The following is an 18,183-nucleotide window of genomic DNA, read 5'->3' as shown; positions in this document are numbered from 1 at the left end:
AATATTTAAAAAATGGCGCCCAACGTGAAATCAAATTTTTCATTCTTTGATATTTTGAGACTTCTTCTTATAAAATCGGACTCCAACTTCTGTTTAAATTAAAAGCTATAATTGCTTCCACAGTTTTGCATTCCCTTTTTTTGTAGATTGTTAAAATGGCGCCCAACGTTAGTTTCTATCTTAACATGTTTTGATTTTGGCAAGTCTCTACTATCAAGTTTTGTCTGGGTTAGGCTTACGAATTTCGATATATCCCTGTTTTTAAATATTTTTCTTGTTTGAAAATTTCGTATTTAAAAAAAAAATGGCGCCCAACGTTAGATAAAGGTTATTAAATGTTTGATCTTTTGAGCTTTTTGTTTTGAAATTTGACTTAGAACTCCTATTAAAAGTAAAAGTATTCCAAAGTTTTGCTTTCCTTTGTAGATTATTAAAAATGGCGCCCAACGTGAGTCTCTATTTTATATATTTTTATATTTCCAGATTTCTTAGGTATATGAGAACTTGCCATAATCTGGCTTTCAAATTTGTTTGTTTCTATAAGTTTAAAATTAATAACTAAATCAGACAATTCAGTGTTAAAGTGACACCCAATGTGTGCCCTTAACTGCTCAAGTTCTGAAGTATAACATCTAGGCAAGTTAACTTAAATGTTTTCTTGCTTCAAAATTGTTGAATAAAAAAATATTTCTCAAAATACTAGTGCAAACATTCTGCCCGACGCAATTCCTGCGAAAAATTCAAACTGTTAATCTAAGAAACTGCTTATCTAATTTTCTATAATTTCTACAAACATCGCATCTGTCAGTTATCTTGCAGCAATTTATTCAGGACATTTCTGACTAATTGAAGAAAAAAAAAAACAACATCTACATAGTCTTCTAAAGTCTCTCAAGATTCAAGACTTTGTGTCGCCCACTTAATTGCTTGCAACATAATAAATATCTAAAAACCTCATCAGCCTCTTAACCCACTTCTGCCATCTTCCTTTAGATTCCATATATGCTATTATGTGTGTTCTTTTATATCTACAAATACACATAAACATTCTGGCACTAATGCGAACAACAACAACAAAGTAGACATCGTTTTTTTTTAGATAACTTCATTCATGCAAGGTATTTAGCTCTGTTTTCTCCGCGCCTACTCTCACAAAATACCTTGTAATCACAATCGATTGATATCAGAAGAAATAAATCACAGCCGCAGGACAAAACTCCTTGAGGTCTTAAAGAAAAGCTATACAAAACATTCTTTATATTCTATCTCTTTTACTCTAAACAACAACAACAAAAAACAACACACAATCTCGAGCTGGACACTGGTAAACACTGGACACACTCTGAGACAGTTCCAGATACGCCACCTTTGTAAGAATTTATTCGCACAGCGCACTCTACACTATTTGCCTCGGCACAGCGCGTATAACTCACCAACCATTGGACCATAATTCTTGGGTCGTTGTTCGTTTGTCGTGTCATTTTCAGCATTGAATTAGTGTTCCACTATTTTGTTGCCACTACAACAAGCAACTAACCTAACCATTCCCCACTTGGGACACAATCATCATCATCATCAATTCCCATATGCGGGCGTTGGCTCTTTTTTTTTTTGCCAAGCCACAGAGCACAGGTGCAGGCTGTGCAAAATTTCAAACTCTTGAGGCAGGTTTTTTTTTTCTTTACACTTCATCATGCACACTTCAACGGGGAATAGGAAGTTTCTTAATTGCTGCCTGACCAACCACAACAACCTCAAATCTCACCTCATAGGTAGGTTTTTTTTTTACATAAAAAGTAATTACAACCTCTTGACGGATTGCTTTATGTGTCTCAGAAGTGGAATCTATGTGATTGACGAGGTCGCGTGGGCGTGAACGTTGTTGTGTGATGTAGTGAATACAACACTCACGAATGTCATCTCTTCAATTTGATTATTGTATTAAGGGTCTTCCAGTGCGAGCACAAGAAGTCCCGCAAAAAAGACTCTTTAAGTAAAAAATAGTGATATTTTGTAAGGAAGGGGAATTTCACCAGCATCATACTGAAATTTCTTTAATTGTTCAATTAGAAAAAGATGAAAATGAAAGAAACAAAAAACGTGCAAAGGGATAAAAAACATCAAACATTTTTTTAAAGGAGTGTTAAACAAGGTTTATAGGAGTGCGATAAGTGACGTTAATAAACTTTTTTGATAGATTAAATGAGTGAAAATATATAATGCATTGACTGTATAACATTTCTTATCGTACAGTCTAATGCCTAAGAAAAGAGAATTACAAACCGATTTCGTTTGTGCTTATAATTCACACTCAATTATTGCACGTTCTTTTTTTAGGCGTAAGAAGACACTATTTCCGAGGTCCAGCGTGAGTAAAAAAAAAAAAAACATTTCACACATGTACTTTCTAATGCTTAGTATTTTTAGTTATAGACAATTTTCGTTTGAGCTTATAATTCACACTCAATCATTGAACGTTCTTTTTTCAAGCGGAAGAGGTGACTAGTTTTTTAAGGTCGAGCGTCTAATGTCTGGTATTTTAAAGCGAAGAAAAGAGAATTACTGACAATTTTCATTTGTGCTTATAATTCACACTTAATTATTACACGTTCTAAGCGTAAGAGATGACTATTCCCAAGGTCCTGTGTTCGTCTAAAAAATTAACTGTCTAATGCCTTTTATTTTAAAGCATAGAAAAAAGAGTTATGAACAATTTTCGTTTGTTTTTATAATTCACATTCAATTTTTGCACGCTCTTTCTTTAAGCGTAAGTGGCGAATATTTGAGTTGAGGTCCATCTTCTAATGTATGGTATGTTAAAACAAAGAAAAGAGAATTATAGACAATTTTTTGTTTGAGCTTATAGTTTACACTCAATCATTGAACGTTCGTTTTTTAGGTCAAGCGTCTAATGTCTGGTATTTTAAAGCAAAGAAAAGAGAATTATGAACCGTTTTCGTTTGTGCTTATAATTCACACTCAATTATTACACGTTCTAAGCGTAAGAGATGACTATTCCCAAGGTCCTTTGTACGTCTAAAAAATGAACTGTCTAATGCCTTTTATATTAAAGCAAAGAAAATAGAATTATGAGCAATTTTCGTTTAATTTTATAATTCACACTCAATTTTTGCAAGCTCTTTTTTTAAGCGTAAGAGGCGAATATTTGTTAAGGTCGATCTTCTAATGTCTAGTATTTTAAGGTCCATCTCCTAATGCCTGGTATTTTTTAATAAAGAAAAGAAGTGATAGCAAATTTTCTTTTGAGCTTACAGTTCACACTCAATCATTGCAAATTTATTTTTTTTTAAGCTTAGAGGTTTATCACTTAATTTTTATATGAAATTCTCCTTCCGATCTGTCTTGAAGACAGATGATGTGGTGAGTGTGTTTGCCTTGCACTACGATTTTAAGAAAAAATAGCAACAAAATCTATGCTTGAGGGCGCGACATCGTCGGCGTCGTCGTCGTACGCCTGCTTTGCTTACAATTTTTTTTTTTTTTTTTGTGCAAAAAAGAAAACCGAATTGATCGCTTAGCATAAACAGCAGTTGTCCCCCAACAGCAGGAGCTGGCCAGAGAGTAGCTCACACAATTGCGCACATGATTAATTGCACAGTGAAGACAGTAGTAGAGTTGCAGAGATTTTTTGACCGCATGTTTGCGCACCACCAATTCTTGTCCACACACAGAGCCACAATTCACAGAGCTAAATCGTGATTTAACGCCAAAACTTTTTATCTGATAAAAAATAAAATTTAAAAAAAAAGCTTATTGCAGCTGCAAATAATATAAAGTATATCGAGGGTGCGGTCCAGAGTGTACCAATACTCTTACAAAGCTGAATATACAAAACCGCACAATAAAGATAAGATTGTAGAGATTTTGACAGCCAACTCGAGCAATTCTCTATAAGCTGCTTATTGGTCAAATAATTTTTTTTGTTAAAGAAATACAAACAAAATCTAGGGCTAAACTGATATTTAGGTTAGGGTTGTGTTAAAAAAAAAAAAAAATGATTCCATCTACTCACTCGAAGTAAAGCTATTAGACAAATTGTTGAAGTGTTAATGCCAACAGTGTTAGGACCTCTATAGTAGAAACAGATTTAAGACATGTTTTGATTTTAATCATAAATTGCTTGGCATTAAGCTTGATGAATCTGTTTAGATTTTGATCCATTTTGTTTTGGGTTTTTCAAATATTTTTTAAGATTAAACCAAAATATATGAACGTAGCGTTTAGTCTTTGTTATGGAGTGAAGAATTTTTTAAGTATTTTTTGAATTTTTGTAAGGTTTTTTGGAAATTTTTTTTAGAAATTTGTTGTTTGAAACTGGGTTCTTTGTTTTTAAAACCAGAGTTTTTTGTTTTGGAGTTGGATTCCTAAGAAAATATACATGATTCCAAAATCTTACGAGTAAACTTTGTTAAAAGCAAAACAAATTATACTTGGAGGTTTGTAAACCAGTTTTCTTGATCCCTTTAATCACAAGATAACGCATAACGGATTTGGTTTGCCCGTTTTTGCCTTCCACTACCCTACAAATTTTAACAAATTGATACATTTTATTTAAAACAACAATTCAGAAAACACATTTGCTTGAATAATTACACTCTGCGTTACTTTGTAAATAATGATGAGTTCAAATCCATTAAAAATGATATTAGCTACATAGTAATCAATAATAGTCACTTCAAATGACACTAAAGGTTCCAGTTGTTCAAGTCGCATTCTAAAAAATAGAATTCAAATTGAATACTTCTCCCCCATGAATTCGAATATCCTCAGTTTTGTGACTTTGTCAGCAGTTTTCATAGCTGAATTATTAAAAACAGAAGCTGAATTTAACACCAAGTTCTTGAGTTTTGTTGAAAATCTAAATGAAATTCAGAAGTTTGATAGCGTTTTTCTTTACAAATTTTCTGAACACGATTTCTTCAATGATTCTGATAACAAACTTATTCGAAAAATTTCAAATTCCCTTCGAATTCCGGTAATTTTGTCAACGGAGGTTACTTCATTTTACTTGAAAGGAAAATTCAATGAAAATCTGCTAACAATAGTTCAATTTGAAGAAAATGATTTATTTTTTCAACGACTTGTGGAACATTTACAACATATTCGTTTCTGTAAAATCATTTTTGTACTCAAGGATTATTCAAGAAATGCCTGGAAACAATTGGAGAAATTGTTCAACTTCAGCTGGAAGAATAAAATGATCAATGTTTTGGCAGTTTTTCAAGATTTCGGGACTTCTTCGACTTACTACAGTTACAGCAATTTTGGACATTTTAATATCGAAGAACTTATCTGGAGCAAGAACGATTTGAGAATTTTTTCCAATCGAATGGAGAATTTACAAGGGATAAGGTTGCCAATTCTTTTCGGAGAAGCAGAACCAGGAGTGATAATATCTGAAAACTCTAAAAGACAAACGTTAATTGGAGGTTTCCTAGGACATCTCGTCAGTACATTTGCAAGCAAGCATAACGCAAAATTTGATATTTCGAATATCAACACATCAATGTTATCTTACAACAATAAAAAACTTGTTTTAAATGAAATAATTGAGATAGCAGGTATTATCTTGATGGATTCGCAAGTATCAATTGAATGGTTTTCATATCCAATTAATGTATTCGATTGGGGTATTATTCTCCCTGTAGAGCCGAAGATCCCTATTCACAAGGTTTTTGGCGTTATTTTTCATTGGAAAGCATTCATTATAATCATTGTGATATTTTTGTTGTTCTCTGTACTGCTTGCTGTCTCTGCTAAGTTCTATCAATCAAATTGTTTTAATTGGTTCAGTATTGATTGTTTTCGTGGAATGCTTGGACAGTCCTTCCCTGAAACACCAACAGCCTCATTGAGTACAAAAATCATCTATTCATTGATATTTCTGCTGGGAATAATGATAGTTACTTCATACGATGCATTTCTTCAGTCCTTCATGACCAAACCACCAAGGGAAAAAGTTCTATCATCGTTTGATGATTTGCAGTCATCTGGGTTAAAAATTCTATTATCTAAACCTGAATATGAAATTTTTTTAAATTTGGAACCTAAATTCATGAAAAAGTATTCAGACTTATTTCGAGTTGAAAACAACTCAATGACATTGAAAAAATTAAAAAATTCCTTGAACATTAAAAACGCCTTCGCAATATCAAGTATCGCCTGGATGTCTTTTGAAAATAAGCAGAATTTCTTCAATCAACATCTGTTTCGTTGGTCTGAAGAATTATGCCTCTTTAGAAATAAGCTAACAGCAATTTTTTTAAATGAAAATTCAATTTACAAGGAGATTTTGAACATTCATATTTTGAAAATACAATCAAGTGGATTATTAGACTTTTGGTTAAAGAGGACGTTTTATGAATTACTTGCTGCTGGAAAAGTTCAAAAATTTAATTTTGGACCGGAGTGGGAACTGCAACATTTGAGAGTTGAAGATTTAAAGTGGATTTGGATATTGATGGGTTTGATGTTGATGGTCGCTTCTTTGTGTTTTGTTGGAGAAATTTGTATTTTTAAAATGTATCAAGTTTATTTTTCTCTGAGAAATAAATGAATTAATTTGAATTGTATTTCAGTAGTTGGGCTGAATAGCTGAATAAATAAATTTTCATTTTTTAGAAGTTGGTCTGCTGCGAAGTTTTTTTTTAGAGAAGACAATTTAAGAACAAGCAACTAGTTGTCTTTTCATTTTGTAATTAACGGATGGAGAAAATTAATTTTTTGATAATTTTTTTTTTTTTAATGTATGCTGAATGCTGCTGAATAGCACTGATAGGTTGTTAAAAAAAGAACTTGTTTATAAATTTTATTTATTTCAATTAAAATAATTTATAAGTGCTTACAAATTGTATAGGTATACAGAGCTTCAAAAAATAATGCTGAATAACGAACCAGAGTATAATAAAACAACGCTGAAAAGTGTTTAATAGCTCTGAATTGCGCTGGATAGTTATTGAGGAGGCTTGTTTTCTTTTTCGATAGTTTTTTGATAATGTTGATAAAACAGGGCTGTCACAAAAAGACATAGACCAAATTTAATTTGTAACATTACAAGCTAGTATTTTGTAAAACCTTTCATTTTAACCACTCCGGCAAACTTACACGTGCCCCTCAATTAAAAAGCGTTATAACACTTTGTAAATATTGAGTCTTACATTAAAATAAAGTTCATCCATTAAGAGTCACAAAAGTTTAATAAATTATTATAAATAATGAGTGCTGAACCTTGAATTCGGTAGTCCTGTTTCAGTATTTCAAGTCGCACTATAAAGAGCAGAATTAAAATTTCAACAAGATGAATTTAAATATCACTTTATCAGCTTTCTTAGTAGCTGAATTATTTAAAATAGAAGCTGAATTTAACACCAAATTTTTGAGTTTTGTTGAAAATCTAAATGAAGTTGAGAAATTTAAAAGCGTTTTTCTGTACAAATTTTCTGAAGACGATTTCTTTAATGATTTGAATAATAAACTTATTCGAAATATTTCAAATTTACTCCGAATTCCAGTAGTTCTTTCAACTGAGGTTACTGCATTTTATATGAAGGGAAAATTCAATGAAAATCTGCTAACAATAGTTCAATTCGAAGAAAATTATTTATTTCTTCAACGACTTTTGAAATATTTACAACATATTCGGTTCTGTAAAACCATTTTTGTGCTCAAGAATTTTTCAAGAAATAACTGGAAACAATTGAAGGAGTTGTTCGACTTTTGCTGGAAGAATAGAATGATCAATATTGTGGCAATTTTTCAAGATTTCGGGACTTCTTCGACTTACTATAGTTACAGTAATTTTGGAAATTTCAAAATCGAAGAACTTACCTGGATTCAAAACGGGTTTGAGATCTTTCCAGATCGAATGAAGAACCTTAAGGGTTCTCGGTTACCAATTCTTTTCGGAGGAGCAGAACCAGGATTGATCATTTCAGAAAATTCTAACGATGATATCGTGTTTGGTGGTCACTTAGGCCATATTGTCAGTTCTTTTGCGAAGAAGCATAATGCCAAATTGGGTATTTCTAATGTGAATGCTTCAATTTCACCTTATACTCTCCAAAAACTTGTTTTAAATGATAAAATTGACATAACTGGTGCAAGTATGATAAACCCAATGACTGCAATTGAATGGTATTCACATCCAGTTGCTTTTTTTGATTGGGGTGTTATGGTTCCTGTAGAACCAATCATCCCTATTAACAAGGTTTTTGGCTATATTCTTCATTGGGAAGCTTTTGTTATATTATTTGTGATATTTATCTCACTTTCTGTATTACTTGCAGTATCGGCGAAATTCTCAGGAACAACCTCTTCTTTCTTCTTTAATATTGATTGCTTTCGTGGAATTCTTGGACAGTCATTTTCTGAAGCATTAGGAGCTTCATTCAGTTCAAAAATCATCTATTCGTTGATATTTCTGCTGATAATTATGATTGTAACTTCATATGATGCATTTCTTCAATCATTCATGACCCAGCCACCAAGGGAAAAAGTTATAAAATCATTTGGTGAACTGCAAAAATCTGGATTAAAAATACTATTACCTGATTATGAAATTGAAAATTTCGTCAAATTGAAACCTAATTTCATGAAAAAATATTCAACATTCTTTCACGGGGAAACAGACTATATAGCTTTGAAAAAACTGCGAAATACCTTAAATACTGAATACGCTTTTACAGTATCAAGAATCGGCTGGATGAGTTATAAAAATCAGCAAGATTTCTTCAATCAACATCGTTTTCGTTGGTCGGAAGAGCTGTGTCTCCTGAGAAACAAACTATCAGCAATATTTATTAATGAAAACTCAATTTACAAAAAAATTTTAAATTTTCATATCTTGGAAACCGAGTCAAGTGGATTGTCGGAATTTTGGCTCAAGAGAAATTTTTATGAACAGCTTTCTGTTGGAAAAGTTCGGAAATTGAATTTTGGATCAGACTCAAGATTGCAGATGTTGAAAGTTGAAGATTTGAAGTGGATTTGGATATTGATGGGTTTAATGTTGATTGTCGCTACTTTGTGTTTTATTGGAGAAATTTGCATTTTTAAATTGAAATATGGCTGAATTTTCCTGAGAAATAAATAAATAGATTTTAATTTTTTTTTACTATTTTTAAGGACCTTTAGGAACTACACATCATTTCAATTTATTAAAAATAGTTCTTCAACAAAAAATTTACCCCTAAATTTTTCGGACTCGGTTAAAAATTGTAGGTCGCCTCCATTCTTGTAAATTAATATTACGTTTACGTTTAGTTATTAGGAGGAAGAGCAACTTTAAGGTTATCATGGGCCTATTGAGTAGATAGTCCAACTCTTATTACAAAGGGTCTGAATAGTTTGATGTCGCTGTAGGACCCATATCATATTATCCACCGATAAAAAACAGATATTTTCTGGATAAATTTTGTTTTGTGAACAACCCGAAAAGTTTGTATTCGATCTTGTCAGCTATTCAGCAGAACCGAGATCTTGCAGAGGGTTCTCTTGTTTGTAAAAAAAATCTCCTATTGCTTAAATGCATTCTTAACTCTAAGAAAATAGGTTGGGAAGAGTACCTTATTCCTTAATTCTGTTATTTAACATTTAAAACTCCGACCAAATCCCAAAAAGTTGATAATTCCAAAATTACCCGTTGAGAGTCTTTCAAATAGAAAATGTAAATTTTCAAAGTTGCCTAATAAAATAGAAATTACTGTCGGAACATTAAATCCTAGAGAAAATGAAAAAAAAAAAAAACCTAAACCAAGAACCGCACCCAGTGAATTCGATGTAATTAAAATTTGAAAAACCCAAAAAAAATCAGCAAAACCTGGTTAACCATTCAAAAGCAACAACATTTCGACTTTATGTTCAGCTACGACGACGAGCAAAGCAAGCAAGCAAACCAGCACTAACCACCTCCAACAACCTCTCCTCCATGGCAAAAAAGACGACAACAACTGTCACCGTTGAAGTTACAGCTAGCTCACCATGCCACTAGACACCACCTCACCAGCAGTCATCGTTGCTAACCTCTAGCTAGACCCCCAGTTCAACGGCAAACTGGGAGTGACACTGTCTAGCACTTTAAGTCAATTTTAATTACGATCTCTTGGTGGTGCTGATGCCGGAGGTTGTGTGTGCAGTTCGCTATGGTGGATACCAGCAGCCACGTGTTTTTTTTTTATTTTTTTTGGAACCCAACCTTACCACCGACTGACACCGACAGAACACACACTCGTCAATAATTGTTGCTGGCTGCTTCGAATTTGATTCCATCGCTAATTCCCATCTGTCTATCGAATTTTGTGACGCGACACTTGGTCTCTATTGTCTCACAAGCTCGTTGAGACTATAAAAATGGTGCAACATGGTTCGTGTATTTGCTATGTATGATGTTGTTTGTCAAGCATGCCCAGTGCACATTCAATTTGAATTGACGACAACAATGATGCTGGGAACACTAATTAAAACCAATCGACTGTATGGCGTTGGACATGATCTAAACTATTGGGAGGCGAGCGAGGGAGCTCTAAGCTCCCTTTTGATGGCAGTTAACCAAGCCAGGTGCCATTTCCATTAACTCGCCGATTAAACTAATAATAACAATAATAATAATAATATGCAAATGAGATTGGACAAAATGTGTCACACAGTTTTTGAGACAAGTTAGTGGCGGTGGTGGAGTGGAGAAACAGTTTGGCGACGCGACCAGTGGTTTGTTTTTGCTAACCACGTTTTGAGGTTGTGCGCCTCTGACTAAACACAAAACAGCTGCGCGGCTGCTGTTGGGGCAGATCCGTTTCGAGAATTGAGAGATTGCTAATTTGAAATCATGATAAAGTGTCTCCAATAGTCTTTTGAATGTGGTCTGATTCCCACTAAAAATTGATGACTTGAAAGGTAATCGAGTTTGAAATAAAATTGAACTACTTACTATTTTAGAGGGGAGTTTTGTTTTAATTCGTTTTTTTGTGGACAATTGTGTGTTGCATGCAACTAAAAGGTTGTGTGTTGGGGCTTAGCTTATATTATATCACATGAATTGTCACAGCCGCTAGTTGTTAACGACTTTAAGTGACGATTACGTGACGATTACATGAGGTTTTTCAAATTGTCTGCTGTGCATGAAATAAAATCGATGGCTTGGATAAAAAAGAAAATGCATGGACTTAAAATAGTTCCGCAGGAAATAGGTGATGCAAAATTCGGTTTTCAATATTTGTAGTCTTAAAAAATTGGGTAGGTACATTTTTAATCAATGATTTTGTTATTCAGCTAAAAGTTACGTTTTACTCAGCTATTTTTGTCACAGCTGTTAAATATTCTTCACAAATTCAGTAATTCAGCACTTTTATTTAAAGAAATCCTAAAATATTAAAAACCATCAAAATCAATAACTATGTAATGTATGTTAGTAGACAACAACAGGAATTTTATATACCTAAAATACCCCAGGCAGTGAATTTTTGTAACATTTTGTAACTTTTTATTATAATTTAAAGTTCAGTATCAATAAGTGCAATTCAGCTTTATTTAGCATACAAAATTAATAAATTGTAAACTTATCAAAAATAAATGAGAAGTGATCAATATTCAGCGTTGTTTTATTATAATCTGCCTAAAAAATAGAAAAAATACACTGCTATTCAGCAACAGTCAAGGAAGCTCAGCACATGAGACAAAAAGTTTGTACGCTGGTTTAAAAGATTCATCAAACAAAGCTTCAACAACAGCAACTTAATTCAATTCAGCGTTGTTTTATGATATTCTGGGTAAAATATATAAAATATTTTTAAGCATAGTTATTTGCTATTCAGCAATAAAATTAAGATACATACCACAGAAAATGAAACTAAAAGATTCTAAGCTAGTGAAAAAAGTATATCAAACCAAGTTTAACCAAAAACTATTAACCATTAGCTATTCAGCTTTTACTTTTACAAACTATTCAAAACTAATTAAAGATGTTGAGACTTTCAATTTTCAAAAACGAAAAGTGAGCCTTCTCAATAAAAATCTAGCAATATTCAGTGCTATTAAATACAATTAAGCATTGTTTTATAATATTCAGCTGACATTCAGCTGACATTCAGCTGCATTCCATGCAGCATTATTTCTATTCTAGTTTAGCAAATAAGCCAACTAGGCTTCACATGCAGCTCGTCAGCACTTATTTATGATTTTCAGCTACCAAATTGTGAAAACACAGTTAATTTTTGTTAACGACTACCATAAAAGTGTCGTTTTATGATATTCTGGAAAAAAATAAATAAATATATTGCTGAATGGTTATTATTCAGAAACATATTTTGAAATTCAGCACATGAAACTGAAAGATTTTATTCAGCATCATTCAGCATATGTGACTAAAATTTCGTGACTAAAATTAAGCAGAATGACAAGGAAAATTAAATAATTCTTTTCATAAAGTTTAAATTAAGTTTTATTTATTCAGTTAATCCCCAACCTCTTAATAGTAATTACACTTATTTACATATTTTTAAGAAAACCTAAGCCATACTTTAATTTGAAAATACAAATTTCTCCAATAAAACACAAAGTAGCCATTATCAACATCAAACCAATCAATATCCAAATAAATTTCAGGTCAAAAACTTTCAATGGTTTCAAACTCAAATCGAGCTCAAAATTTAATCTCTGAACTTTTCCAGCAGCAAGTGATTCATAAAAAGATCTCTTTGTCCAAAATTCAAACAATCCACTTGATTGTGTTTTCAAAATATGCAAGTTCAAAATCTTCTTGTAAATTGAGTTTTCATTTATTAATATAGCTGATAGTATATTTCTAAAGAAGCACAATTCTTCAGACCAACGAAATAGATGTTGATTGAAGAAATCTTGCTGATTTTTATAACTCATCCATCCAGTTCTTGTTACTGTGTAAGCGTATTTTGTATTCAGTTTATTTCGTTGTTTTTTCACATTCTTAAAATTGGGTTCGACTTGAAATAAGGCTGAATATTTTTTCATGAAATTAGGTTTCATTTGGACGAAATTTTCAAATTCGTAACTAGGTACAAGTATTTTTAACCCAGATGACTGCAGCTCATCAAACGATCTTATAACTTTTCCCTTTGGTGGTTGGGTCATGAATGATTGAAGGAATGCATCGTATGAAGTAACTATCATTATTCCCAGTAAAAATATCAGCAAATAGATGATGTTGGTACCAATTGAGGCTTTTGGTGCTTCAGAAAATGACTGGCCTAATATTCCACGAAAACAATCAATGTTAAAGAAGAAAGAACAAGTTGATCCCGAAACTTTTGCAGAGCCTGCAAGCAATACAGACAGCAGAATAAATATCATAATTAATATTACAAAAGCTTCCCAATGAAAAATATATCCAAAAACTTTGTAAATAGGAATGTTTGGTTCTACAGGAAGCATAATACCAAAATCAAACACAAAAATTGGATATGAGAACCATTCAGTTGATATTGCCGAATGCATCGTGCTTAAACCAGATATCTCAATAATTTCCTTTAAAACGAGGTATTGAATGGCATTAGGTGAAATTGAAGTGTTGACATTAGAAATATCCAATCTGGCGTTGTGTTTTTTAGCAAAAGTACTGACAATATGTCCTGCTTGGCCACCAAATAATGTTTCACCGTAAGAATTTTTTGATAATATCACTGCACTTTCTGCTCCTCCGAAAAGAATTGGTAATCTAGAACCCTGAAGATTCTGCATTCGATTGGGAAAAAGATTTGTATTGGTCTTACGATAAATGAATTCTTCAATTTTAAAATTTCCGAAATTAGTGTAACTGTAGTAAGTCGAAGAAGACCAGAAATCCTGAAATACCGCCACAACATTGATCATTTTATTCTTCCAACAGAAGTCGAACAATTTCTCCAATTGTTTCCAGCCATTTCTTGAAGAATTCTTGAGTACAAAAATGGTTTTACAGAACCGAATATGGTGAAGATGTTTCACAAGTTGTTGAAGAAATATATCATTTTCTTCGAATTGAACTATTGTTAGCAGATTTTCATTGAATTTTCCTTTCAAGTAAATTGATGTAACCTCCGTTGACAAAATTACTGGAATTCTAAGGGAATTTAAAATGTTTTGAATAAGTTTATTATTTAAATCGTTAAAGAAAATGTCTTTAGAAAATGTGTAAAGAAAAACGCTTTCAAATTTTTCAACATCATTTAGATTTTTAACAAAACTCAGGAACTTTGTATTTAATTCAGCGTCTGTTTTTGATAATTCAGCTAAGAAAATTGCTGAAAAAGTAATAAATCTGATGATATTGTAATTCATGGCGAGGAATTTAATTTCACTTCTTTTTTCCAGAGGGCAAATTAGACAACTGGAAATGGTCTTTCATATGAACTGACCATTATTGATTACTATTTGAGTCGTTAAAACCTTTTAATGGATTTGAACTTATCATTACTAACAAAGCAAAGCGATAAACAATTCATGCAAATCTGTTTTCTTAATTGCTATATTTTTATTAAAAAGCAACATGTAAACGTTATGAAGGGTAGTGGGAGGGGTATCAAATAAAACTTTTTCTTCTACTCTTATAATAGTTATTTTTCAACACCAGTTCAAGTTATTCAGCATCATTCAGCGCTATTGAAAATTATTGATATTCTAGATGAATCCAAGTAATTTTTCTCGAAAATAATATTACCTAAAGCCAATATTTAATAATGACAGCGATGAAGAGGCATCGAAATACCAGCTTCTAAAACAATTATAACATTAAAATGGTGTTAAATTTGTCCATTTTCATCATTTATTTTGTCATAAACATTTAAAAATACAAATTTCTCCAACAAAACACAAAGTAGCGACCATCAACATCAAACCCATCACTATCCAAATCCACTTCAAATCGTTAACTTTAAACTGGTGTAATTTTAAATCAAATCCAATATTTGACTTCTGAATTTTTCCATCAGCAAGTAACTCATAAAAAGTCCTCTTCACCCAAAAATCAAATAATCCACTTGATTGTGTTTCCAAGATATGCAAGTTTAAAATTCTTTTAAAAATTGAATTTTCATTTATAAACATTGCTGATAGTTTATTCTTAAAAAGGCACAATTCTTCAGACCATCGAAACAGGTGTTGATTGGAAAAATCCTGCTGATTTTTATAAGTCATCCAAGTTATTCTTGCTACCGTAAAAGCGTATTTGGTATTCAAAGTATCTCGTAATTTATTCTTAGTCATGGGTTTGTTTTCAACTTGAAATAAGTTTGAATACTTTTTCATGAATTTAGGTTTCAATTTTAAATAAGTTCCGATTTCATCCTTAGTTAATAGTATTTTTAAACCAGAATTCTGCAAATCATCAAACGATTTTATAACCTTTTCCCTTGATGGTTGAGTCATAAAGGACTGAAGAAATGCATCGTATGAAGTTACCATCATGATTCCCAACAAAAAGATCAACGAGTAGTTGATTTTTGTACTGAATGAGGCTGTTGGTGTTTCAGGAAAGGACTGTCCAAGCATTCCACGAAAACAATCAATATTTAATTTGAAGGTACTTATCGATTTTGAGGCCTTTCCAGAAGCTGAAAGTAACACAGAAAGCAAGAAGAATATCAAAATTAATATTAAACAGGCTTCCCAATGAATAATATTGCCATAAACCTTGTTAACAGGGATGTTTGGCTCTACAGGAAGCATTATACCCCAATCGAACGTAGCAAAAGGATATGAAAACCATTCAATTGATACTTCTGAGTCCATCGTTTGAGATCCTGCTATCTCAATTAATTCATCCAAAACATGTTTTCTAATATTGTTGTAAAAAATTGAAGTGTTTACGTTCGAAATATCAAATTTCGCGTTATGCTTGCTTGCAAATGTACTGACGAGATGTCCCAAGAAACCACCAATTAGCGTATTTCCTTTAGAGTTTTCTGAAATTATCACTCCTGGTTCTGCTGCTCCAAAAAGAATTGGCAACTTAACACCTTGAAGATTTCTCATTCGATCTGGAAAAATTTGTAAATCGTTTTCGTTCCATTTGAGTTCTTCGATATTGAAATTTCCAAAGTGATTGTAAATGTAGTATGTCGAAGAAGTCCCGAAATCTTGAAAAATTGCCAAAACATTGATCATTTTATTCTTCCAACAAAAGTCGAACAATTTCTCCAATTGTTTCCAACCATTTCTTGCAGAATTCTTGAGTACAAAAATGATTTTACAGAAACGAATATGTTGTAGATGTTCAACAAGTCGTTGAAGAAATAAATCATATTCTTCAAATTGAACTATTGTTAGCAGATTTTCATTGAATTTTCCTTTCAAGTAAAATGATGTATCCTCAGTTGACAGAATTACTGGAATTCTAAGGGAATTTGAAATATTTCGAATAAGTTTGTCATTAAAATCATTGAAGAATTCGTATTCAGCAAACTTGTAAATAAAAATGCTATCAAATTTTTCAGCTTTATTTAGATTCTTAACAAGGCTCACGAACTTGGTGTTGAATTCAGCTTCTGTTTTTGATAATTCAGCAACGAAAACTGCTGACAAAATAACAAAACTGAGGACATTTGATTTCATCGTTGGGACGTTTGGTTTGGACTGACCTGACCATTCCCAATAATTACTATTTGAGTCACTGATTCCTTTTAATGGATTTGATGATTTTTAGTGTGAAACTCCTTATTATTGGCAAAGTGATATGCAATCGTTTAATGGAATTGAAATTATGTGCATTCAGCAGGGCGTGTCTGTATGTTGCTTTTATAAAACGGTGGGGCTTATTTTTCTGAGGTCAAGGTTAAAAGGCTATTAAAAATAATTAAGTCTTATGGACAGCTTTTGTAATGTATTTTGCTATCGTTCCAGTTTTCTAACATTCTTTCAATATTGTTTGTAATTTCTATCAAAATAGTTTGCCATCATAATAATTTGGACTTTCTGTTAAAACTTCCTAACATTCATCCCACTCTGCAGCATGTTTCTTTTAAAGAATCTAATTTTAACTTCTACGTATCCAAGTTAGCTCTTACAAAAAAAAAAAAAATTCATCAACAGTTATAATTTTTAACGACACCGTTAACTCATCACTTTTTACATATCTCTAAAACTGTAGTGTATCCAAAGAGTGTCCACTTGACTGCGTCTTGTCACAAATATTTTTACTCTTTTTTTTTCTCAAAAAAAAAAAGACAACTACATAATTTTGATTGATGACCATGGCTGCGAGTCTTCTTTTTATGTTTGACTTTCTTCCGGGGGCATGTCAGACAACATGTACCTCAACTACCTACCATGCCAACGCAACTCCTACCTCTATCGTCAAGAGTGAAAAATATAATTATTTTGTCATTGTGCGTGACAAACACTCTTCAAAATGTCCATTGAGGCATCATTGTGGCAATGACTTGCTATATAGTCGCGATGACTTCTGAGGTCATTGTCTACAAGAAGATGGATACTACATAGTGGTGTTGACTCTTTGCTTGGTTGTCTGTCCATTCATAATAAATGTTTATGTTTGTTTAGAAAAAAGAAAAACAAATGTCAACCTATGACACCTCTATCCAGACGACAATGATAATTAATGATAATTACATCAGTTACCGTGTCGTTGATGACACCTTAATCTTTAAAGTATATTTGACTATGAAATTGATAGAGTCATACAATTTTTTTTAGAGATGGTGCAGCTTGGGATCGGTACGGTAAACAAAAAATTACTGACCCTAAGGAACAAAGCGTTTCCATTTTTATTTTTTATTTTTATTTTGAGACCCCAAAAAATGCATTACTTAAATATTATACGAACCACAAGAAAATGCAAGTTTTATGTCTTTGATTTATTAAATTTAACATGACCCTTAGGATTTATATATTTGAAAAATAAATTGAGTTAATTTTCACTTTAAGACCTCAAGATAATATAAACTAAAATTTCTGTTCTTAATTGCAAGCTTTTGGATTTTTACATAACATTTATAGAATCAAAATAATGTTAAACAAAATTTAAGACCCCAATAAAATTAATAGAAATATCAGAAGTTAAATCAAAATTTTGGACCTTACAAACTTTGAGTTTTATGCCTTCACATTTGACTTGATAAGGTCCATAATCTACTTCTTATAGCTAAGTATATATTTCCCTTTTTTTTACAAAAACAAAGACTAAAAAATTTTAGACCC

The 18,183-nt window shown here is 32.0% G+C and overlaps 2 protein-coding genes across 2 annotated transcripts in view; one reads left to right on the top strand and one right to left on the bottom strand.

Moving 5' to 3' along the window:
- Positions 1 to 8,399, top strand: part of LOC129918161 (uncharacterized) — a 45,130-nt gene extending 36,731 nt beyond the window's left edge. Inside the window, exons 2-3 of the mRNA XM_055998535.1 lie at positions 7,881 to 8,227; positions 8,307 to 8,399. Coding sequence (XP_055854510.1) covers positions 7,881 to 8,227; positions 8,307 to 8,399 — 440 coding nt within the window. The remainder of the gene's footprint in view (positions 1 to 7,880; positions 8,228 to 8,306) is intronic.
- Positions 8,400 to 14,777: 6,378 nt separating this feature from the next.
- Positions 14,778 to 16,840, bottom strand: LOC129919923 (uncharacterized). The gene has a single exon (XM_056001031.1). It carries the CDS (start codon positions 16,576 to 16,578, stop codon positions 14,800 to 14,802), a length of 1,779 nt encoding a protein of 592 aa, XP_055857006.1. The 5' UTR covers positions 16,579 to 16,840; the 3' UTR covers positions 14,778 to 14,799.
- Positions 16,841 to 18,183: the final 1,343 nt, after the last annotated feature.

The sequence above is a fragment of the Episyrphus balteatus genome, chromosome 4 (genome assembly GCF_945859705.1).
Source record: "Episyrphus balteatus chromosome 4, idEpiBalt1.1, whole genome shotgun sequence".
Lineage (NCBI taxonomy): Eukaryota > Metazoa > Arthropoda > Insecta > Diptera > Syrphidae > Episyrphus > Episyrphus balteatus.
Note: the sequence above shows the minus strand (reverse complement) of the source record. Positions and strands in the feature narration are given on the sequence as shown.